The sequence below is a fragment of the Astyanax mexicanus genome, chromosome 23, assembly GCF_023375975.1.
Source record: "Astyanax mexicanus isolate ESR-SI-001 chromosome 23, AstMex3_surface, whole genome shotgun sequence".
NCBI classification, from domain to species: domain Eukaryota; kingdom Metazoa; phylum Chordata; class Actinopteri; order Characiformes; family Acestrorhamphidae; genus Astyanax; species Astyanax mexicanus.
This window is the reverse complement of record NC_064430.1, coordinates 8,963,277-8,985,891: the sequence shown is the minus strand read 5'-3', so window position 1 is coordinate 8,985,891 and position 22,615 is coordinate 8,963,277. Positions and strand designations below refer to the sequence as shown.

At 40.5% G+C, this 22,615-nt stretch overlaps 1 protein-coding gene across 1 annotated transcript in view; it reads left to right on the top strand.

Annotated features, from left to right (window-relative positions):
* hsd11b2 (hydroxysteroid (11-beta) dehydrogenase 2) overlaps positions 1 to 22,381 on the top strand; it is a 37,044-nt gene extending 14,663 nt beyond the window's left edge. The window contains exons 2-5 of the mRNA XM_007246884.4: positions 2,640 to 2,852; positions 9,465 to 9,650; positions 18,115 to 18,252; positions 20,819 to 22,381. Of these exons, the coding sequence (XP_007246946.3) occupies positions 2,640 to 2,852; positions 9,465 to 9,650; positions 18,115 to 18,252; positions 20,819 to 21,246 (965 nt within the window). The 3' untranslated portion in view covers positions 21,247 to 22,381. The remainder of the gene's footprint in view (positions 1 to 2,639; positions 2,853 to 9,464; positions 9,651 to 18,114; positions 18,253 to 20,818) is intronic.
* Positions 22,382 to 22,615: the final 234 nt, after the last annotated feature.

Below are 22,615 nucleotides of genomic sequence, written 5' to 3'. Positions count from 1 at the left end.
GCTCGCCGTGTGTGGTCATCTTCTGAGACTTGCCTAATGAGAAACACCTCTTTTTTATGAGCAGCTTGTTTTGCGTGTTGATGTTTGTTTGTTTGATCCACTTTGCTTCTGTTACCAAAGAAACGGTGCGTTGTTATCAGCTGCACTATCTCCGCCATCTAATGCAGGCCAGTTATAGATAAGAGAACGGTGTTGCTGAACGCTGATCTGAGTGAGGGCTTTATATAAGCGTGATCTGGCTGTGCTATGTTAATGGACCTGTATGAAGTAAGCATGGTCAAGCTTGACGAGGAAGATTTTTTGTGGGTTAAATGGTTTTCGTGACCTAGAATAACTTGATAGCCAAATAACTTGAAGCTAGAATAACTTGATAACTTGATAGCTAAAGCTTGTGGAGAAGAGAGTATGGGAAAATAGAGATACAATATATTATACTATATCACAAAATATTGTGTTTTTTTTTTTATGAAATATAATGAAAACTGCCCAAATAGCAAAAATCACTCAGAACTTTTTCTTGGCCGAATACTACACGCCAAGCCTGAGATGCATTAGCTCGACTACGGTTTGAATCTGGACCCTATTTTAGTGATCTATAGGTTACTCAGTCAACCGTGCCCTACATAGCTTTATTAAGGGGGTGACAGTATCTCTTTGCTATCATAACGACAGAAAAAGTACACCTTGTGCGTCTCAAAACATGTACTGATTATTTTAAGTAATCATGGGTGTGTTTTGAGTGTTAACATGAAATAAACCAATCAGTGTTTTACTTGCAATTCCCTTTAAGAGCCAGATGCTCTCTGACTTTGGTGGATTGCTATTTCAAGGGTGCAGCTACTCAGCTAAAAGTTTGCATAGCTGCCAACAGTCAGGCACTATGGGTTGGGTTTGTGCACTGCTGCGTGTTCATGTGTGTGTAAAAATCGGAGATTTACGCACATTGGGGATGTGCCTGCATTGACAATTCACTGCTAAGATAGCAATGAACGTCTGATTTCAATGAACGATGCAGGTATAAGGTGCTTAAGACCTAAATTTGCGCAGTATGTAAGACAGAGCCTATCTAATCTAATCTAAGTCTAATTCTGACCCAAATGCTTTGCTCACATCCGGGCAGAGTACTGCATGTGCGAACACCCTGGTTGCCAGGTATAATGTATCAGTTGGGATGAAACGAATCTGCCAGGACCCCGGTTGCTGAGTATAATATATCAGTTTGGCTGAGAAGCATCTGCAGCACCCCGGTTGCCAGGAAGTCAGAACAGCTTGTGCCAACGACCTGGTTGCTGAGTATAATATGGCAGTCTGGCCGAGCTGCGTGTGCTAATACTCCGGTTGCAGAGTATAATATGGCACTCTGGCCGAGCCAAATATGACAGCACCCCGGTTAGCAAATATAATATGAGAATCAGCCCAAGCTTCACGTGACAACACCCTGGTTGCTGTGTATGATAGGGGAATTAGCCAGGGAATTAGAGTTGCATGGACCTGTACCCCGGTTTCTGAGTATAATATAGGGATCAGTCCGAGCTGCTTTTGCCAGCTCTCCAGTTGCTAAATATAAATCACTTTTGACCCAATTCCACACGGCTGATGCCGAGTCTCAGCCGATGTTAAAGACAGAGTACAGCACTGCTTACTAGTAGGGATGGGCAGATCAATTTAAAATAGAGATAGCATCGACATTAACATTGGAATTGGGTATTGATTAATACTTGTGTGACGAGATCAAGATCTTAAGTTTTTAGTTTATCTTCAGTACAACTCCAGGCATTTACAGAGTGACTGACTTGGCCGTACAACACTGCTCTTCTCTCACTTCACTCAATCTCAATAAGCCCCTCCTCTTTTTGTAAAGCTAAAAGAATTCTTTCACTAGAAATGAAAAATAAAAATGCTACATACCAAAAGAGATAAACTTGTGCCTCAAACCTGAAATATGAATATGGCTAAATACCAAATATATTTTATGTTAACTGTCAAAGGAACATTAAGGCAAAATATCTTGGGTTTGTTCATTGCAAATGCAGATTACCACCCCAAAAAGGGAAACTTAAGTTTTAAGTTTTCTATGAACATTTCTATAAACAGAGTTACCTAATAAAAATATTTTTATTTGCCTAAAAACTTTGTCCTGTGTTTTATCATCATCATCATAAACATAATAAATTAAAGGAAAACAAATTGATGATTGATTTACCTAAAACATTATGATATTATGATTTCTCTCCCCTACACAAAAGATTTAGATGGTAGTAGTAAAAAGTATCAGTATTGGTATCAGTATCGGCAATACTGGCCCTGTATTTACTTGGTATTGAATCGATACAATATTGTGCAGTATCGCACAGCCCTACTTTCTAGTGCTCGGGTTTAAATGATTAAATTCAAATACATTTCCCAAATATTCCAAAATATGATATTGCGATACTTTAATATATGGATAGTGTCTTCCACCTCTAAAGTTGAGTTGAAGTATTACTACATACTATAAATTAGCAATGATGTTATGATAGCAATGATAAACAGATGGACAGACAGGAAGACAGATAGACAGATAGATGTCAAGTTGTAGAATGTGGCCGTAACTCTCTCTCTCTCTCTCTCTCTCTCTTTCTCTATCTCTCCATGTTCAGGGTGTGACACAGGGTTCGGGCATGCCACAGCGAAGCGCCTGGACGCTCTGGGGTTCGAGGTGTTCGCTACAGTGCTGAATCTGGAAGGGCAGGGGGCCAAACACCTGAGAAGCAGCTGCTCTCCACGCCTTACCCTCATACAGGTGGACATCACCCAGCCACAGCAGGTCCAGCAGGCCCTGATCACCACCACCAGCAAACTGGGCATGAAAGGTAAGAGCTATACACACTCATATTCCGTATTCACACTTCACACACACACATATATATTCACACACCCACACACACAGACATATATTCACACACACACACACACATGCTCGCGGTCAGAACAGATGTCGGACGTTATTTTGTAATAAGTTTGGGGGAAGGCGTGATCCGCAGGTGTTATAAATTTTAATTTATACCTTCTGTTTCCTGTGAAGACAGCCCTGCTCACTTATAGTATGATGTGTTCTTGTGGTCTGGCACAAATTGTGTTCAAATAGAGGGAAACACCTTGTATCATCATTATTGCACTATTAGTGCTATTAGTGGACTTCAGCATGTTCTAAATGTACTAATGGACTCTAATTTCTTATAATTTTCTATTTTTTAAAATCAATTTTCTTGTTTTGTTCACATTTTCGGTTCGAGTTTGGTTGGTTGGAGACCCTAATAAACTATTTTAAATGGTGTAAACACTCGAAGAACACATTTTTTGCTGGTGTCCTTCACAGTGCACACATTTAGCTGTGATTGGACTAACAAAAATAATCAAAAATGACTAAAATCTAATTGCAAATACAAAGTGAGATGGTTTTTGGCATTCTCCTGCAAAATTACCAGTTTGACCATTTTTCTGTTCCTTTGTTTTATATATTTTTTGTTGGTTTAGTTCCATATTTAGGAAATGTTTCGCTGTTTCAGAATCCTATTAAACAAGTAAACCAGTTCAAACATCATTTTATCTTATATTTGGGAAATGTTTTATTGTTTGTTGACCTGATTAAACAGGTAAAGCAGTAAAACCCCGGTTAAAACATCATAATATGAGTTGCAGCTGCCCTTTATAGTGGACATATTGTATATTTTACAATGCAAAAACGAACAAAAATGATCAAAAATGATGTGAAATATCTCACATTATAAATTAAGCAGGTTTTGGGCATTGCTTAATCGACCAATCAGGAAGGTTTCCTTTGTTTATCCTCCTAATTTATAAAACATGAGTTTTTTTCTACAAGGTCAGAAGCCCCCCCCCCCCCCCCCCCCCACCACACACACACACACACACACACACACCACCACACACACACACACACAATAATAAGCTCATGACTTGCCTGTGATCAGGATTACTGCACACATTGAGGTTCCACAGGTTTTGGAACATTTTTTTTGATGTTTTGGTAAAGGTGATTGGATGTTTAATTGTTTTGGGATCAGATTAAATATGTAAACCATAAAAAACACCAGTTAAAACATCATTTTAAGAGTAGCAGCTGTGTTTTATAGTGGACATATTAGGTAAATTACGTAAAATATCTTACATTATAAATAAAGTAGGCTTTTGGCATTCTCCTTGTGTGTGTGAGTGTGTGTATGGCTTGGCATAAGTTATTTCAGAATAGCGAGCCTCCACACACAGTAATGTGATCAGGATTACTGCACACATTGAGGTTCCTCAGGTTTTGGAACATTTTTTGCTGTTGTGGTAAAATGTTTGGTTTAGTGTTTGATTGTTTGGGGATCAGATTAAATAATTGAACCAGTACGCTAGTTAAAACTCAATTTAGAGAGTAGCAGCTGTTCTTTAAAGTGGACATATTGTACATTTTACAATGAATGGACCAACAAAAATTAACAAAAATTACCTAAAATATCTTAGATTATGAATTAAGCATGCTTTTGGCGTTTTCCTGTGAAATGATCAGTTACCAATTAGTCAGTAACGTGATCCTGCATGCTTCTTGGAATGGGTTTGTTTTGCAGCTCCTTCGTTAATATATTTCTTTCTCCTTTCCTGTTTCTTGGCACGGTTATCACATTATAAATAACACATTAAAAACTCAAGCCGCGGAACAGCAAGGTCCCTTTAAAGCAAACAGGAGTTTACGCTAGCTGGGCGGTTTCTGGTAGTATTGTTGACACTGCGGGAGTCGTTTGAGGACAGCGGCGGCGGCGGCGAGGGCACGCGTTGGTGCATGCGCGTGTTTGTAATCGAAGCGCTTGGTAAAGGTCAGTGACACACGCTAACGCAGGCCGCTCTCGCTTATCCAGCCTTGTGTGTGTGTGTGAGTGTGTGTGTGTGTGTGTGTGTGTGTGTGTGTGTGTGTGTGTGTGTGTGTGTGTGTGTGTGTGTGTGTGTGTGTGTGTGAGTGTGTGTGTATGAGTGAGTGTGTGTATGAGTGAGTGTGTGTATGGCTTGGCAGTATATCAAGGACTTTTTCCCCTTTTTTATTTTCAAACACAAGAAAAAAAAGTTGCTTAATCGACCAATCAGGAGATTTTGTTTGTTTTTACTCCTAATTTAGAGATTTTTTTTTTTTTCCACAAGGCCAGACGTTATTTCAGAATACTGACCCCCCCCCCCCCCCCCCCCACACACACACACAGTAATAAGTTCATGACTCTCCTGTGATCAGGATGATCGCACACATTGAGGTTTCCACAGGTTTTACACTTTTTGCTGTTTTGATAATTTTTTGCGTAATTTTTGATACTCTAGAGATCCTATCACTCAATAAACCGATTAAATAGAGGCTTATGACAGTAATCATACTCAAAAAAGCAAGTGAATCAGCATCATCAATTTACCGTATGTTGAACACCCTCTAAGTAAATGCATTGCATATTTACACTGTCAACAACTATCAGTGAGTAATCCAGCTCAAAAAAAAGAAAGAAAAAAAACTTGTAGCACTGTGACTACACACTATAAAATAGCAAAAATCTACTATTTTCCAGACATTAAATCCCAGTTTAGATCATATAGCATATGCCACACATACTTTTATTTTATATTTTTTAGTTTTCTTTATTAGTAGTAGTAGTAGTAGTAGTAGTAGTATTGTTCTGTTAATTTAATAACAATTATTGTTAAATACAATTTTTTTTTAATTGTATCATAGTGTACATACTCAAACAAAAAAAAAATGTGTGCAGCTTACAGTGATTGAACTAACAAAAATAACCAGAAATGACTGAAATATCATGATTTAATTAGATATATTAGAGATTAAGAAGGTTTTTGATGTTCTCTACTTCATAGTTTGGAGATCCTTTTACATAATAAACCAACTAAACTGACTTTTCTACAGTGTACAAAATAAAAGAAGCAAACAAAGTAGCATCATCAGATTATGTTGGCCACCCTCTAAGTAAATGCCTTGGCTGATCATACTGTCAACAACTATGAGTGAGTAATCCAGCTCAGAAACTACACATGCTAAAATAACAAAAATCTACTATTTTCCAGGAATTAAATCCCAGTTTAAATCCCATAGCAGCCATTATGTTGGACATTTTTTTTTTAGTTTGAGCAAATTTCCTTTATAAAATGGACTAACAAAATAATCAAAAATAAAAATAATTAATATCTTATTAAATATTCAAATACCTTACAGATTAAGGAGGGTTATTTTTGATGTTTTCTGCCATAATAAGCTCATATCTCACCTGCAGTCAGGAAAATGGCACACATTGTGCTTCCACAGAGCAGAAAATGAGAAATCTAGGAAGGCATATCTCGCTCTTTTCTCGCCTTCACTCAGCACAGTGTAGAACAGTGATTTAAGGACATTTCCACATCCAGCCCAAAGGACATGTGCTCTCTTGTAGATGTACTGCACGCACCTTGAGAACAAACTACACACACACACACACACATACACACACATATGCACACAAGCCTGCTGTTTGCCTGTGGTTATACAAGCTGAAATACAAAAACATTTTCAGCATTTTTGTCCAGATAGTCACGATAATTTCACACCAGCATTCATAAACATAAATACATTTCTGAATTTAAAAAATAGAGAGTGAAAGTTCTTAGTTATTATTTAATTTAGTTTTATATAACCCAACATCTTTATCCAAATGTTGCCAAAAGGATTTATGATTTGGAATTCATTAAAAATCATAATGCACCGATCACAACAAAGCCATTAAACCAGTGTCGGGGGCGTGAAGTGGCCAGATCTTATGAATGGGAGTAATATTGGTTAACTCCTGTTATAATTCATAATTACCTACCACAAAGTTTTATCAGCGTGATAGCAAAGTACATGACCTCGTTTTGACCGAAGTTAAAATAACGCCCAGTAGTGCAGTTACTGACATGACACACCATTTCCTGATACAGATAAGTAATACACAACCCTCCCTATTTATATCTAACTCTGGATTATAGACGACTGTAGTGTACTGTTGACGAGATTTAAACCTATGTGTCTTTTCTTGTCTTTTGACAAGCAGGCAGTTAGACAGTTGTGCCACCCTACAGCTGTGAAACCATGTTCATATACTGTATGTGAACTGTACTGTGTCCAAGAAAGAAGTTTTATTTGCCAAGATTTGTGTTTTTGTGTAGTGTAATTTTACAGGGTGGCATAACAGTCTCTCAAACACAACTCTCAAACACACAGTGGAGAAACACACTTAAACACACTCTGGAGAGAAACACACTCAAACACACACTGTGGAGAAACAAGCTCAAACACACACTGTGGAGAAACAAGCTCAAACACACACAGTGAAGGAACACTCAAAAACACACACAGCAGAGAAATATACTTAAAAAATGGAGAAACACACCTAAACACACAGCAGAGAAACACACTCAAAGATACACCTTAAAAAACACACTCAAACACAAACAGAAAAAAAACACACTCAAACACACAGCGAAGAAACACACTCAAAGATACATACAATAAAGAATCACACTCAAACACTTACACAGGGGAGAAACACACTCAAACACACACAGCAGAGAAACACTCTCAAACACTTACACAGCAGAGAAACACTCTCAAACACTTACACAGCAGAGAAACACTCTCAAACACTTACACAGCAGAGAAACACACTCAAACACACAGTGAAGAAACACACTCAAAGATACATTCAATAAAGAATCACACTCAAACACTTACACAGCAGAAAAACACACTCAAACACACACAGCAGAGAAACACACTCAAACACACAGTGAAGAAACACACTCAAAGATACATACAATAAAGAATCACACTCAAACACTTACACAGCAGAAAAACACACTCAAACACACACAGCAGAGAAACACACTCAAACACACACAGCAGAGAAACGCACTCAAACACGTCAGCAAACGCACCCTCTAAGTAAATGCATGGCTCATTTACACTGTCAACAACTATTAGTGAGTAATCCAGCTCAAAACAATTGTGTGACAAAATTCTAAGTAAACTCAAAATCACTATGTAATGAACTACATTAAATGTTATATATTGACTGGATTTAAGTGTCAGCATTCTAGACAAAGACTAAGCTTAATCCTAGTCCTAAAAAACTCATAAAAAAAATCAGTGTAGTTACAAACTAGGCTTAACCCCTTCTCTCCATGTAGCAGCAGAGAAGCATGTTGTCCCTGCTGTTCTAATCAAGTCTAAAGACATTGGGTAAAGACATCATCATAAATGATGCAACAGTCCAGTTGCAAAAGCAGCTCTAAAACTGCACTGGGAGGACCACTGGGGGGGATCACTGGGAGTATGAAACCGATACCAGATCCAGCATATTGCAGTCTTCTCGAGCATCTGACACAATCACAGTCACAGCTAATTAATATAAATAACATGCACTGCTTTCCCTGTAGCTCCAGCTCCCTCGTCTTCATCTCCCTGTAGCTCGCTCGGCCTTCTCCAGATGTTCAGCATTAGTGTAGTAAAAGAGTAGCATGGAGAATGAATTACAGCGGGGATGTGAATCTGTGTGTGTGTGTGTGTTTGAGACAAAGGAAGCTCATCCCAAAGCAATAAACAGAACATCTGCTCTGCGACAGCTGAAACGTGAATGTCCGGCCTCAACCTCCGCTACACAAAAGCGTTCCTCTGCTGAATCAGCTTTAAAACAGAAACATGATGTTACTTCCGTCAGTACAGAGCGATTCGGTTCCACCAAAAACTGAAATCTGGAGCCTGAATCAGTGCAGCTGACTGCAATTCAGCTAGAGAAGAAGAAAATTAAATCCTTACAGTTAATGTTGCAGCGATAACTGTCTTTATGGTATACATTTTATGGTAAATTATGAAAAAGCATGGTTATTAAACTATGGAAGTTTTGCTTCTTAATGGTACTAGTTATACACAGTGGAGAAACACACTCAAACACAAACAGCAGAGAAACACACTCAAACACACACAGTAAAGAGAAAGAAAGTGAATCTAAAGTGAAACTAAAATCAGCAGCATCAGATCATGTTAGACACTCTCTAAATAAACACAGGATTCATTGACTCTGTCAACAACTGTCAGCAAGTATTCCAGCTCAGAAAAACATTTAGCTATGATACCCGCTTTTCTAGACTTAATAACGTAGGTTCAGATAGCTACACATCAACTATCAGCAAGAAATCCAGCTCAGAAAAAACATTTAGCTATTCTACCCACTATTCTAGACTTAATAATGTAGGTTCATAAGGTTCAGAATGGCATTAATAGATGAAACACATATCATATCAAACAGTAAGATTATCTGCAAGAAATCCAACTTGAAAAATAGCTCAAATCTAATAATTTTCAAAAAGTATTAGTATATATGACATCATACATAAATGTCTTCTCTCTTCTTCTCTTCCAGGCCTGTGGGCTGTGGTGAACAATGCAGGAGTGTGTGTAAACTTTGGAGATGCTGAACTGTCCCTCATGTCCAACTACAGAGGTTGCATGGAGGTGAATTTCTTCGGGACGCTTTCGGTCACCAAGGCCTTCCTTCCTCTGCTGAGACAGAACAAAGGCCGAATACTGAACATCTCCAGCCCCTCAGGTACATAAAAACACACAAGTACACACATATACAGTACACACACTCACTTACAACGCCTAGTCAATGCACTGATACACCCCAAATGTTTGTTATAAGGTTGCTATCTTAATACTGAACCTCTTATTCGCTGCTGTTGTCCATTTTCCCTTTTGTTCAAGGTCTTTTTTAAAATAATATCAGTTTTTTGCAGTTAACATGAGGGATGGGACAATATATCAATGGTGCGAAATATTGTGTTGCTTTCATTTGCGATAAATTATTGATATGTGCTGTCAAATCAACATTTTTATTGAAACATAGGTGCTCTAAAGTCCCTAAGATAAAAACGGATAGGGTAAACCTGCAGTCAAGAATATTGATCCAAAATATAAATCCATCATTATTCCTTGCTTATTTATGTAGGAGTATTTTCTCCTCATCAGTAATACGAATGCCACAAACTATCCTAAAAGGATTATCTTGTGATACATATATCGCATATTGCAGAATCACAATATGTTACTGGGATATCATTACTGTGGATGATGTATCGTGATGGTATCGTATTGTAAGAGGCCTCGTGAGTCCCACCCATAGTTCACACTGCCACACAAATGACACATCTGTATCACTTGTGATAAAAAAAAAAGATTTTAGGCAGATTTGAGCTATTGTTACCTGCTGTGCCTTATCTTTAGAGCTTTTATTTTGTATATAATGACCCGTACACTTTAGAAACTATTACCCCAGATCCTATACATGAGTAATAAAGAGTAATAAAAACCAACATTTGCTTATACACAAGAAAATGAGGAAACCCAAACAAACACACTCATATCACTCAATCAGACTACTTTTCAGTCACTGACAAATACCCCGGAATGTCCTAGTGAAGAATTATAAACACGGCAAAAATAGAAAGGCAGGCATACTTCTATACCCTCATCAAGCCCGCCACGCTTATCAGCCGTGATATCTCTTGGCCTAATGTGGGCTCAGTGATTACCTCCCCTGAGATAAGCACTCGTTGCTCTCCACCGTGGGTTATAATGACAGATAAATCAGTGTGATGTATACAGCGTGTTCTACCTTCCCCTCCGCACTGCAGATTTTTATCACCCTCTGCTTACTGTCACCGAGCCAATTCGAGTAACGGCCTGGCACTGTTCTTTCTGAGTGCTGGCATCGCCCTGTTAAACAAAAAGACGACTCCAACTGGGGGATCTTGCTGAGAGATATGGGGCAGAAAGCTTTTTTTCTGTCTTTCCTTTTTTTTTTCTTTTGTGTTGAAAAACAGTGCACACTACTGTAAGTGTACTAGGGATGCACCGGTATTTGGCAACCAAAAATATGTTAAAAGAACAGAATAACTCACACTGAAGATTATTTTACAAAAAATATTTTAAGTCTATATCAGTGTTTCCTACACTCCTTAAAGAAATAAACTGCTTGAAGTGTTGTTTGAACTAAAAACTTCTTCTCTTTCGATCAGAAATGAGTTTTTAAGACCTAAAACATATTATAACTGTGTAAAATGCACTAATACAGTATGTAAGTGTTTGGGTTCATTTGTGTGTTGAATGTAGTTGGACGTTTCAGACTGAGAGAAGCATTTTAAGCTCCTCTCGCACTCCTTAGAAAGATAAACTGCATCAAGCATGTTTTTGTAACTGAAATAATTTGGAATTATTAACAAGTTATATATTTTTAATACAATTAATTACGCCAAGTTTGATCCCAACTTCCACGATAATCTGCTCCACACGTGCCCAAAGCTGTCAGGATTGACCCAGGCAGAGAGACGAGGAGGCGGACGTAAACACAGGTAGGGCGAATTTATTAAATAAATATAAACAAATAAACAAGTAAACAAGAAACAAAGAAAAACAAGAAACAGAGGCTATAAAACTAGACAGGATGAACTTAAACAGGGCAAGGGAATAAACTAGAAAACTAAACAGGGAACTAGAAAATAAACAGAGATAAACACAGAACAAGGGACTCGGGTTAAGGCTAAGGAAACACTGAGATCAGAGAAACGCAGAAGGACAGACAACGGGAGACAGTGCAGGCGTGACAGAAACCTCCCCCTAAACGCGCAGCTCCCGAGGCGCGTAAAAACAAACCCCGGGGGCTGGCGGCAGGGAGAGGCCGGGGAAAACAGGAGACCGAACGGGAGACTGGACAGGGAACTGGACAGGAGATGGAGACAGGACAGGGGACAGAGACTGGACAGGGAACGGACACTGGACGGGGAACTGGACAGGTGACGGAGACTGGACGGGGAACTGGACAGGTGACGGAGACTGGACGGGGAACTGGACAGGTGACGGAGACTGGACATGAGACAGAGACTGGACGGGGAACTGGACAGGTGACGGAGACTGGACGGGGAACTGGACAGGGGACGGAGACTGGACATGAGACAGAGACTGGACGGGGAACTGGACAGGTGACGGAGACTGGACGGGGAACTGGACAGGTGACGGAGACTGGACATGAGACAGAGACTGGACGGGACCAGACATGGGAACAGGGACTAGAACATTGACAGGGACGGAAACAAACACAGTAACAGGGACAGGAACAGAGAAACCACCGGGGACAGGAACTGGAACGATCACAGATACGGGGACCAGGACAGGGAGAGACAGGGGTACAAAAGACATAGGTGGGTGCCCAGGACTGGCAAAAGTCTGTGGGGACAGCCTGGGCACATAACAGGGGGCAAAGTCAGGAGGCCTTGGAGCAGGCCTGGAAATACGGGGCCTGGGCCCAAACATAGTTCTGGGAGCTGCAGGTGCTTGAGCTGGTGCCGGAGCAGCTGGGACTGCTGGTGCTGGAGCAGCTGGGACTGCTGGTGCTGGAGCTGGAGCAGCTGGGACTGCTGGTGCTGGAGCTGGAGCAGCTGGGACTGCTGGTGCTGGAGCTGGAGCAGCTGGGACTGCTGGTGCTGGAGCTGGAGCAGCTGGGACTGCTGGTGCTGGAGCAGCTGGGACTGCTGGTGCTGGAGCAGCTGGGACTGCTGGTGCTGGAGCTGGAGCAGCTGGGACTGCTGGTGCTTGAACTGGAGCAGCTGGGACTGCTAGTGCTGGAGCAGCTGGGACTGCTGGTGCTTGAGCTGGAGCAGCTGGGACTGCTGGTGCTTGAACTGGAGCAGCTGGGACTGCTAGTGCTGGAGCAGCTGGGACTGCTGGTGCTTGAGCTGGAGCAGCTGGGACTGCTGGTGCTTGAGCTGGAGCAGCTGGGACTGCTGGTGCTTGAGCTGGAGCAGCTGGGACTGCTGGTGCTTGAACTGGAGCAGCTGGGACTGCTGGTGCTTGAACTGGAGCAGCTGGGACTGCTGGTGCTTGAACTGGAGCAGCTGGGACTGCTGGTGCTTGGGAGAGCGGCGCGGCCGCCGCTGAAAACTCGGAGAGCGGCGCTGCCGCCGCTGCAGTCTGTGAGCGCGGCGCGGCCGCCGCTGAAATCTCGGAGAGCGGCGCTGCCGCCGCTGCAGTCTGTGAGCGCGGCGCGGCCGCCGCTGAAGTCTCGGGGAGCGGCGCGGCCGCCGCTGAAATCTCGGAGAGCGGCGCGGCCGCCGCTGAAATCCCGGAGAGCAGCGCTGCCGCCGCTGCAGTCTGTGAGCGCGGCGCGGCCGCCGCTGAAATCGCGGAGAGCGGCGCTGCCGCCGCTGCAGTCTGGGAGAGAGGCGTGGCCGCCGCTGAAGTCTCGGAGAGCGGCGCGGCCGCCGCTTGTATCAAGGGGTGCAGCGTTTCAGACGCGTGCTTCACGGGGCGTGGCATGAAGAGATCCGCTGCAGCACTGGAGCCCGAAGCTGCGGGTGAAGTAAAAACCCGGACTGGATTCCTACTCTCTCGTGCAGAGTCCGGCGTGAGGAGCGCGGGGAAAGTCTTTGACCGCGGCTGGCTCGCCGCGCAGGGGGTCTCGGAGCGCGATTCCACTGCCACCGGTTCGGCTGCCACCGCGAAAGACACAGAGCGCGGATCGGCAGCTACCGCGGGAGGAAGGAGCGGCTGGCGGGCTGGTGTAGGAGGGCAGTCCTCAAACTCCTCTTCACTGGATGCAGGTGTGAGGAGATCGGAGTAGTCCCAGGAATAGGACTCCTCACAGCCTGCATCCATGCCACCCCCGTCCTCGTCGGGGCGAGGATCGAGGCTGACCGCACACAGCCCTAGCGCCCCCCCAAGAAAATCCTCCCCGGAAACGGGCTCCTCCTCCGGCTGGCGGGACCCCTTAAAACGTCTACCCCGAGGCCTGCGGCGTCCTTGGGGCCTCGGGGATTCCAACGCCGGAGTCCCGAATGGAGCATGGCGGATCGCCATCCTGGAGCCAGTCAACGGGCTCCCCTCGTGGGTCTCGGTGGGCGCCACTGCAGCTGGGCTGACGGGCTCCAACCCGAGGAAAGGCGCTGGGAGCGGGTCATCTCCCCGGATTTGCTCGGCGAGGAGGCGGAGATACTCCAGGTCCGCCTTCCGAGCAGCATACCACTGGTTTACGTCCATGATGGTCGGTCTTTATGTCAGGATTGACCCAGGCAGAGAGACGAGGAGGCGGACGTAAACACAGGTAGGGCGAATTTATTAAATAAATATAAACAAATAAACAAGTAAACAAGAAACAAAGAAAAACAAGAAACAGAGGCTATAAAACTAGACAGGATGAACTTAAACAGGGCAAGGGAATAAACTAGAAAACTAAACAGGGAACTAGAAAATAAACAGAGATAAACACAGAACAAGGGACTCGGGTTAAGGCTAAGGAAACACTGAGATCAGAGAAACGCAGAAGGACAGACAACGGGAGACAGTGCAGGCGTGACAAAAGCACAGGTTTTTTTTTTTCTGGAGTGGTTTGCTTGTGGTTAGAACGTGATCAGGTCTCAATCTGACCCAGATATCAAATATACTTCTTTTTATTGAAGCTAAACTGCTGATAAGGCGCAGTTTAATTTGATATATTAGCCAATAAATATTCCACTCTGAACAAACACTCTGTTTCTGCTGCTCCATGCTGTTTACACATGCAGTAATGTGCAGTGATCACTGCTCGCACCTGCGCTGCACATCCAATTGAAAAGTGGATGTGTTAAAGCAGCTTCACACTGATATACAGATATACACATTGGAACACAGAATCTTCTCACTATATCTACTTTCTTGCTCTCGTGCCAGAGAGCTCTGACCAATCAGAGGAGAGAATGTGCTCATGTGGCTTATTGGTGCACATTTTGGTGCGATTAGGTTTATGCCCTCCAAATAAACAAACTGATCCAGACCAACGAAACCAACTACAGGTGTGAAAATTGACTTTTATACACAACAAGTTTTAATTCAGAAATCCTAATTCACAACCTTCCTGACCAGGCATCCCCAATTAAGTAAAAAAAGTCCCATGTTTGCTTTCTTTCTCCTCAGGCATAATTTTATAAATGTTATATCTTTTTTTATTTTAATTGACACCACTAATGTAAATGATATTGCATAGTACACTTCTTACATAATTTTTTATTTTGTTTTACATTTAAATATCCACTATAAAAACGTATCTTAAGAAGAACAAGTGTGATTAATCACAGTTAATTACAAAATATAGTTGTGATAAATCTGATTTTTATATATATATAGATTAACACCACTAATAAAAACATTAAAATTAGAAAGAAAACTTTGCATGAACTTGTTTTGTATAGAGCAGGTATTGGTTTATTTTAATTATTTACTTAATTTAATAAATTAATTTATTTAATGGTCAAAAAAGTGCCAAAATGAATGAACTTGCTTATAAAATGCATGTAGTGTTTCTGGAAGCTTACTTCCCGGCGGTCTGTATTTCTGTGTTCTTAAACACGCCTCAGATCCTGCTATAAGCTAAGTCGGCGCAATTCTCACACAAACCCCTTTTTATTCCTGCTCACCCTGAGGCCAAACCACATGTTTATATAAAAGCACCGCAATCTGCAATTAACTTCCAGCAGGCTGCTGGTTTTCCTGCACCTTCCCTCTGATCCTCTCCTGCATCACTACTGTCTTTAGTGTCCTTCAGGCGCAGAACCTTCGCTTTAACAACGGTGCCTTTATGCCTCTGGATCAAGAGCTTTAAGCCTGTCATTGTGAGACTGGAATTCAAACACTCTGCCAAGCTGAAGCAACAAAACATGACTGGATGTTCCTAATCTAAGTGCTGTATACACAAGACTTATCTGTACTTACAGACAAAGCAATGCCATATTTATATAAATATACCCAGTATGTATTTTTACAAGAACATCGGAACAGAAACAAAAGAATAAAGCAGTGGCAGATGCCTACAAGAACAGTATGTACCCATCCACATTTAAATCTTCGGTATGTATTTAGAGATCAGAGCAAAATATCAAATAGCATTATTTTAAAGATATTTTATTGTGTAAAAAAACTGCGCAACTGATGTGCATTTACCCACAAAGTAAAGAAATGCCAAATTACTAAGTATCCAGCATGTATTTGGCATGCTATTTGGGAACCTATTTTTGTGTACCCATGACTTGACCTGCATGTGCATTCATCCACAAATTCACAATGCAAAATCACAAGGTATCCACTATGTATTTGGAGATCAAAGCCAAATGTCAAATAACAAGAAGAATTATTATTTTATAATAGTTTATTTTGTAACATAGAGTTTGATGTGTGCTGAAAATGATAAGTATCAAATTTTATACTTACAGATAAAGCAAAGCCATATTTATATAAATGTACCCAGTATGTATTATTTAGCACAAGAACAGCTCAGAAACAAAAGAATAAAGCCGTGGCAGATGCCTATAAGAACAGTATGTACCCATCCACATCCAAATCATTATTGAAAAATTATTAGGTATCCGGAATGTATTTGGAGATCGGAGCAAAATATAAAAATAATAATAATTTATTATATTTTATTGAGTAAAAAAATATGAAGTCTGCTGCTTTTTTGGCAATGCCGCATACGCACAACTTATCTGCATTTACCCACAAAGCAAAAAGAAATGCAAAATCACTACGTATCCAGCATGTGTTTGGGATGCTATTTGCAAATAGTGTGTACCTATGACTTACCTGCATATGCATATTTCCACAAACTCACAAGGCAGCGTAACTAGGTATCCGCTGTGTTTTTGGCGATAAAACCAAAATGTCTAAAAATAATATATATATTTTTTATTTTATATTAGTTTATTGTGTAACATATGATGTGTGCTGAAAATGATAAGTATCAAATATCCATTTGATCATAAGATCAATTAGGAAAGTTGAAGAAAGTGGCAGATGCTTTTTAGGAACTCTATGTAAAAACCCTCTATGCAAAATCACTATGTGACCGGTATGTACTAGCAGATATGAGTGCAGATCAAAGGAGCATTTGTTTTCGTTTCATAAAAGTTCATTATGAAATAAGGCAATGCTGGTTGTTTTTTGATAATGCTTTATACACACAAGTATCCAGTGTGTATTTAGATATCGGATAAGCAGAGCAAATATTTTTTACTATGAAAATGTGTTATGTAATATTATGTAATATATGATGTGTGTTTTTAATAAAAGTAAGATAAGGCAATGGTTGTTGCTTTCTGATAACGCTGTGCACCCAAGGCATGGCTGCATTATTCCACAAAGCAGTTATACAAAGCAATAATAATAGGTATCCAGCATGTATTTAGAGAGATGATCTATAAACTAGGTTTGATTTGATAAAAGTATATTATGGATTTTTTATTTGTACTTTTCATTTGTAACTGTTTTAATAATGATGCATACTAACTCATAAAACGATGCAAAACTATCTGTTCAGGATCCAGCATGTATTTGGAGAGCAGATCAACTGTTAATTGCCTTTATTTACTTCAAATAAAATAAAAAGGATGATGGTTGCTTATTTTTTGATAAAGCTGCATGTACAAGATTTACTCATTCAAATCAATGCAACAATTATTTGTTTCCAGTATGTATTTGGAGAAAAGATCCAAGAAGCATTTATCTTCATTTTAACATAGTTCAAAAAGTATAAATAATTGATCTGCACTTAAAAATATATTAAATATTTAATTATCTGCATTTACTGAGGAAAACAAGAATAGCATAAATAACCTTCCAGTGTCCAGTATGTATTTGGAAAGCAGATCAAATCTACACAATCTTTTCTTTGAATAAAAGTAAGAAAAAACAACATTGCTTGCATTTTTAAGATCAATGCATCCATGAGTTATCCACATTTACTTACAAAGCAATGCAAAAATAACTGTCCTGTTTTCAGTATGTATTTTGAGAGCAGATCAATGTATTTATTTTAAATTACTTTTAATACATGTAAGATGAGGCTGCATGCATTTAAAAAACACACACAAGCCAACTACTACAGTTAAACTACTGTACATGTACATTATATTATAATACCTGGTACATCTTCCGCCATATATCACTCACTCTCTCTCTCTTTTTTTTCTTTTTATTTTGCTTGTGTGCAGGTGATCAGCCCTTCCCGTGTCTGGCTTCCTATGGAGCTTCAAAGGCAGCACTGAACCTTTTCACCAACACACTCCGCCATGAACTGGAGCCTTGGGGGGTCAAAGTGTGCACCATCTTACCCTCAGCCTTTAAAACAGGTAAGAATACACCTGTTTACAGTTTATTTTTCACACTATAATGCTTACACAGGATTATAAGATGAAATATACGACACTAGTAAGGAACAGGGGTGTCCCAATGTTTCCTTCTAATTCAGTAAACCAGGGCGATATTACTTAGCCACTTAGTGGGTAAGGCTAATGCTGCTCCAGCAGTGCTAGCCTGGGTTAGCAGCAGACTACAGGTCAATAATACTCACCTCTGACCGTCGAAAGAGCTAGCGCTTCGCGCAGTAAGCAGCTAATGCTAATACTACTCCAGCCTCAGTACTAGAGAACTAAACTGAAACTTATGTACCTGTATAACACTGCACTTTAGAGGAGTGGCTTTACTGCTCCTTACAACCTGACTGATAAAATTCATACATACTTATGAAAACGTAGAAAAAAAATGCTTAAGAGTGAACAGTATTGAGAGCTTGTTCTTACAGCCTATAACACAGAGACCAAGCAGTAAATCATGATATACGATCTATAAGTTTACCTAATGTAGCTTGGGGGGGGGGCTTTATTTATTTGAGTTCAGACAAATAGTGGGTTTACAGTGTACTTTATTTAAACCCACAATATTTGTAACAACTATTTGAGTCAATTTAAATACTTGAGTGATATTGCATTCCCGTAAAATGTACATTTTACGCAGAATATAGAAGTGGTAGTTATGTAACTCTCCAGTTTTTGATTGGCTTGCTTTCGGTAGCATCAGTTTTCATAGGTTCCACATTAAACATTCCCCTTCACAGCCGAGTGAAATAAAAGCAGCTGTGAGCTTTTCTCAAAGCCCTCTCAAAGTCCTAATACGACTTAATTACCTCTAGATTACACCTTAAAACAAAGCAGCCATTTACTGCCATTCACTGTACCTTCAGCTCTCTTCGGTAATTTAATCGCTTGTTTATGTTCTGTCCGCATAGCTGTTGGGTTTAGCTGCTATATAAACAGTTAAATCCCTTATTCAAGCGCTAATTTAGCTGCAGGCCGTGCCAGAAGTAGTTCTGGAGGATTATTTTTTGCGAAATCGCAGGATAAAGTGTGCCCAGTGTTTACATTCTTTTCAATTAATTTACCTCCAGTCCTTCAGCAGTCAAGCATCTCCCCCATTATGCTGGAACACAACCTGCAGGCCTGTGCCAGCTCTTCTAATGCAGCAAACAAAATAATAAAAGCTGTGAAAAGAAAGAGAACGTCCGGTTTAGCCACTGTTTAACGGTTAAGGACACAGAGATCAATAGCATCAGAGATAATAAGATAGCGAGAGTGTGTCAGCGAGGTCAATGGATAAAGTATTATAAAATCATCACTGAAATCACTGAGTCATTCCTGGTGTGATGAACCTTGAAGTATGTTTTTTATAACTTCAACGATCTTTAACGATCTCACACTCATGCATCCAAGTGTATATTGTTAAATTTTATTACAGTAGGACCTATTTTTGTGTTTGTTATGTGATGCATTTTATTATGAATGTTTTTTTTATGAATGTGCAATAAAGCTATATGAAGCTACAAACTTGTTTTGCTAAGTTGAGTCAGAAATAGGTCAAAATGATGACGAACACCTTGTTAAAACTAGAAGTATATGTATTTTATTTACTTTACAATATATATTGAAACATTGGTGGACAATGCATTCAGCTACTTCAAGCTTTCATTTGCATCCACTGCTGAAACTAGCTTGTCTAGTCTCTTTAGAGAAGTCCTGCCAATTGTATCTGACTCTATAAAGCAACCAAGCAAAATTTAAAGGAGAAAAAAAGACAGCCTGGATGAACTCAATAGTGATTTTGTAGCTGAATGCAACCAAATATTCATAGCCTTCCCTGGACAGTAGGTACAGTTACTCCAATGAAACAAGCAGACGTCCCAATTCTTTTGACCAGGGTCAACGTTTTACCGTGTGGTTATGTAAACATATTTTTATTTCATTACACCATAAATGCTTTAAAAGCAAGTAAAACCAGTAGATGAAAACCAATAGATGAGTTAATATAATAATAATAATAATAATAATAATAATAATAATAATAATAATAATAATAATAAACTTTATTTATATAGCACCTTTCATACATAAAAATGCAGATAAAATAGTAGGAAATAAGACATTTATTTTAGAAAAAAATATAAAATAAAATAGATTTAAACAACAAAATTATCAAATAAGGATAAGAACAGCACAAACAGTAAAAAAATTAAGTATAAGGGGAACAGAACTAGTAAAAAGCTAATCTAAAAAGGAACGTTTTTAGCTGCCTTTTAAAGCTAGTGATACTCGATGCCTGACGAATATAACACTCAACACAGCATTAGTCCAAGTATAAAGCCCCGGCCATTAACAAATAGAAACAATTAGAGTTCTGCTTACACTGTGAGTGCAGGGAAGGTCAGAATGTTCTCAACGTGGAGATCTGCGCAGGTGGAGTAGCCATACATACTGTATGCTGAAAGGTGGTGCTGACCGATCGAACAGACTTGCCTATTAAGAATTCCCAGAAACCCTCTTCTATAATATTAAAATGTACCTTGTCTCTACTTTCTTTCCCCAGGTCAGAGCAGTAACACAGAGTACTGGGAGAAACAGTACGAGCACCTGCTGCAGAACCTCCCCCCCAGCCTCCTAGAGGAGTACGGCGAGGAGTACTTGATGGAGACCAAGGAGCTCTTCCAGAGCCACGCCAAAACGGCCTGCGAGGACCTGAGCCCGGTGGTCAACACCATCGTAGAGGCCTTGCTCGCGATGCACCCTCAGGCCCGCTACTACGCCGGGCCAGGCGTGGGGCTCATGTACTTCATCCACAGCTTCTTCCCCTCGAGTCTCAGCGAATCTTTCCTCAAGAAACTCTTCGTGAAGAAGACCGTCATACCTCGCGCTCTCAGGAAACAGAACGGCATGACCCTCCTCAACCACAACAACAACGACATCAGCAGCAACAACAACAACATCACCACCATCACCACCAAGCACCCGGAGTAGCTTAGACTCGTCTCGATTCGATTCAATAGCTATAGCTCACTGTACATACATAGAGATGCTATAGGACCACTGATGTAATCCACTCATAGTGATCTGATGCCAACGTGTGTATTTTTATTTGATCTTTTACTGTGTTGTCTTGCCGTTTTATATAAAATCGTATTTCTTTTCGAAGGGATTATTGGATTCACGTTGATGGTTTGCATACTATTCGCCGATACCGATAATCGGAAGTTCCATCAGATCAGAGACACAAACGCGAACCTGTACAGATTGTATACCTTCCAGAGAACTCTCTTTCTCGATGTGCCTTGGTCACAAACACTCCCTAAAGATCACAGACTCTTGATGCTTTGGCGGTGAAGACCAATGGGAAGACCGACCGCAGTGTCTTACCAGTCAGCAACTGTGTGTGTTCCCCGATCTGAGCCACATCCACGAAGCTCACCATTCCCTGCCTACTGCCAGCGAGTGTGAAATCCACTCAGAAACGCCCAAAAGAGAGACAGAGAGAGAGAGAGAGAGACAAGTCTAAGTTGACTCAGCTGCCAGGATCCAGCTCCTCATGGCACAGCGTCCGAGCGAGTTGGCAAGCAGACTGCGATAAGTACTACCTTATTAACTCGGCTTCACTCGCCTCGCTCTCTTTGTCTCGCTGTTTCCAACAGACTCGCGACATCCTCGCACTCGAAATCTGCTTCTCTCTGCATGAGAACTCTCATGTGTACAGTCAGGTGAAACTCTCCTCTAAACTCTATCCGGCTACAAGTTAGCCAGCTACAAGCAATATGTGCCCCCTCACTCGTAAACGTCCACATTCGTAAAGAGACCAGTAGTTTGATTTTGGAGTCAAGAAGACCCTAGAAGTCACTCGTAGTGTTTTTGTTTTTTGTATTTGTATTTCCTTATATATATATTTGCTGTTCATATTTTTCGGTTTGTTTTCCATACCACCAACACCTTTGTTATTGTTATGGTAAATTGGAGTATTTATTCCAGTTTCTTTTATGAATCACTTAAACTGTGAATTGTTTTGTAAAAAAAAGAGTGTTAAAAAAAAATCACAAAAAAAAAATGAAAATTGTTCACTTGTTCATTCTTAGATTGTATTAAAGCTGAATTTTTAAATAATTGATTTTGAGTTGTGCGCCCATTCTTTTGCCCATGTTTCTTGTGACCTCTGCGCTGACACTTTTAGAAGAAACTGTCTAATTACTTAATTACATGCCTCCATTCTCTCGTAGCAATCCAAAATACAGCGCTTTTAACTGATGCTCTTAACAAGCTTACAATACTTACAAAAGCATTAAAGCAACAGCCATTTTTACACCATTAACAAGCTCAAAGTAGCTCCACACTTCATTGGTAG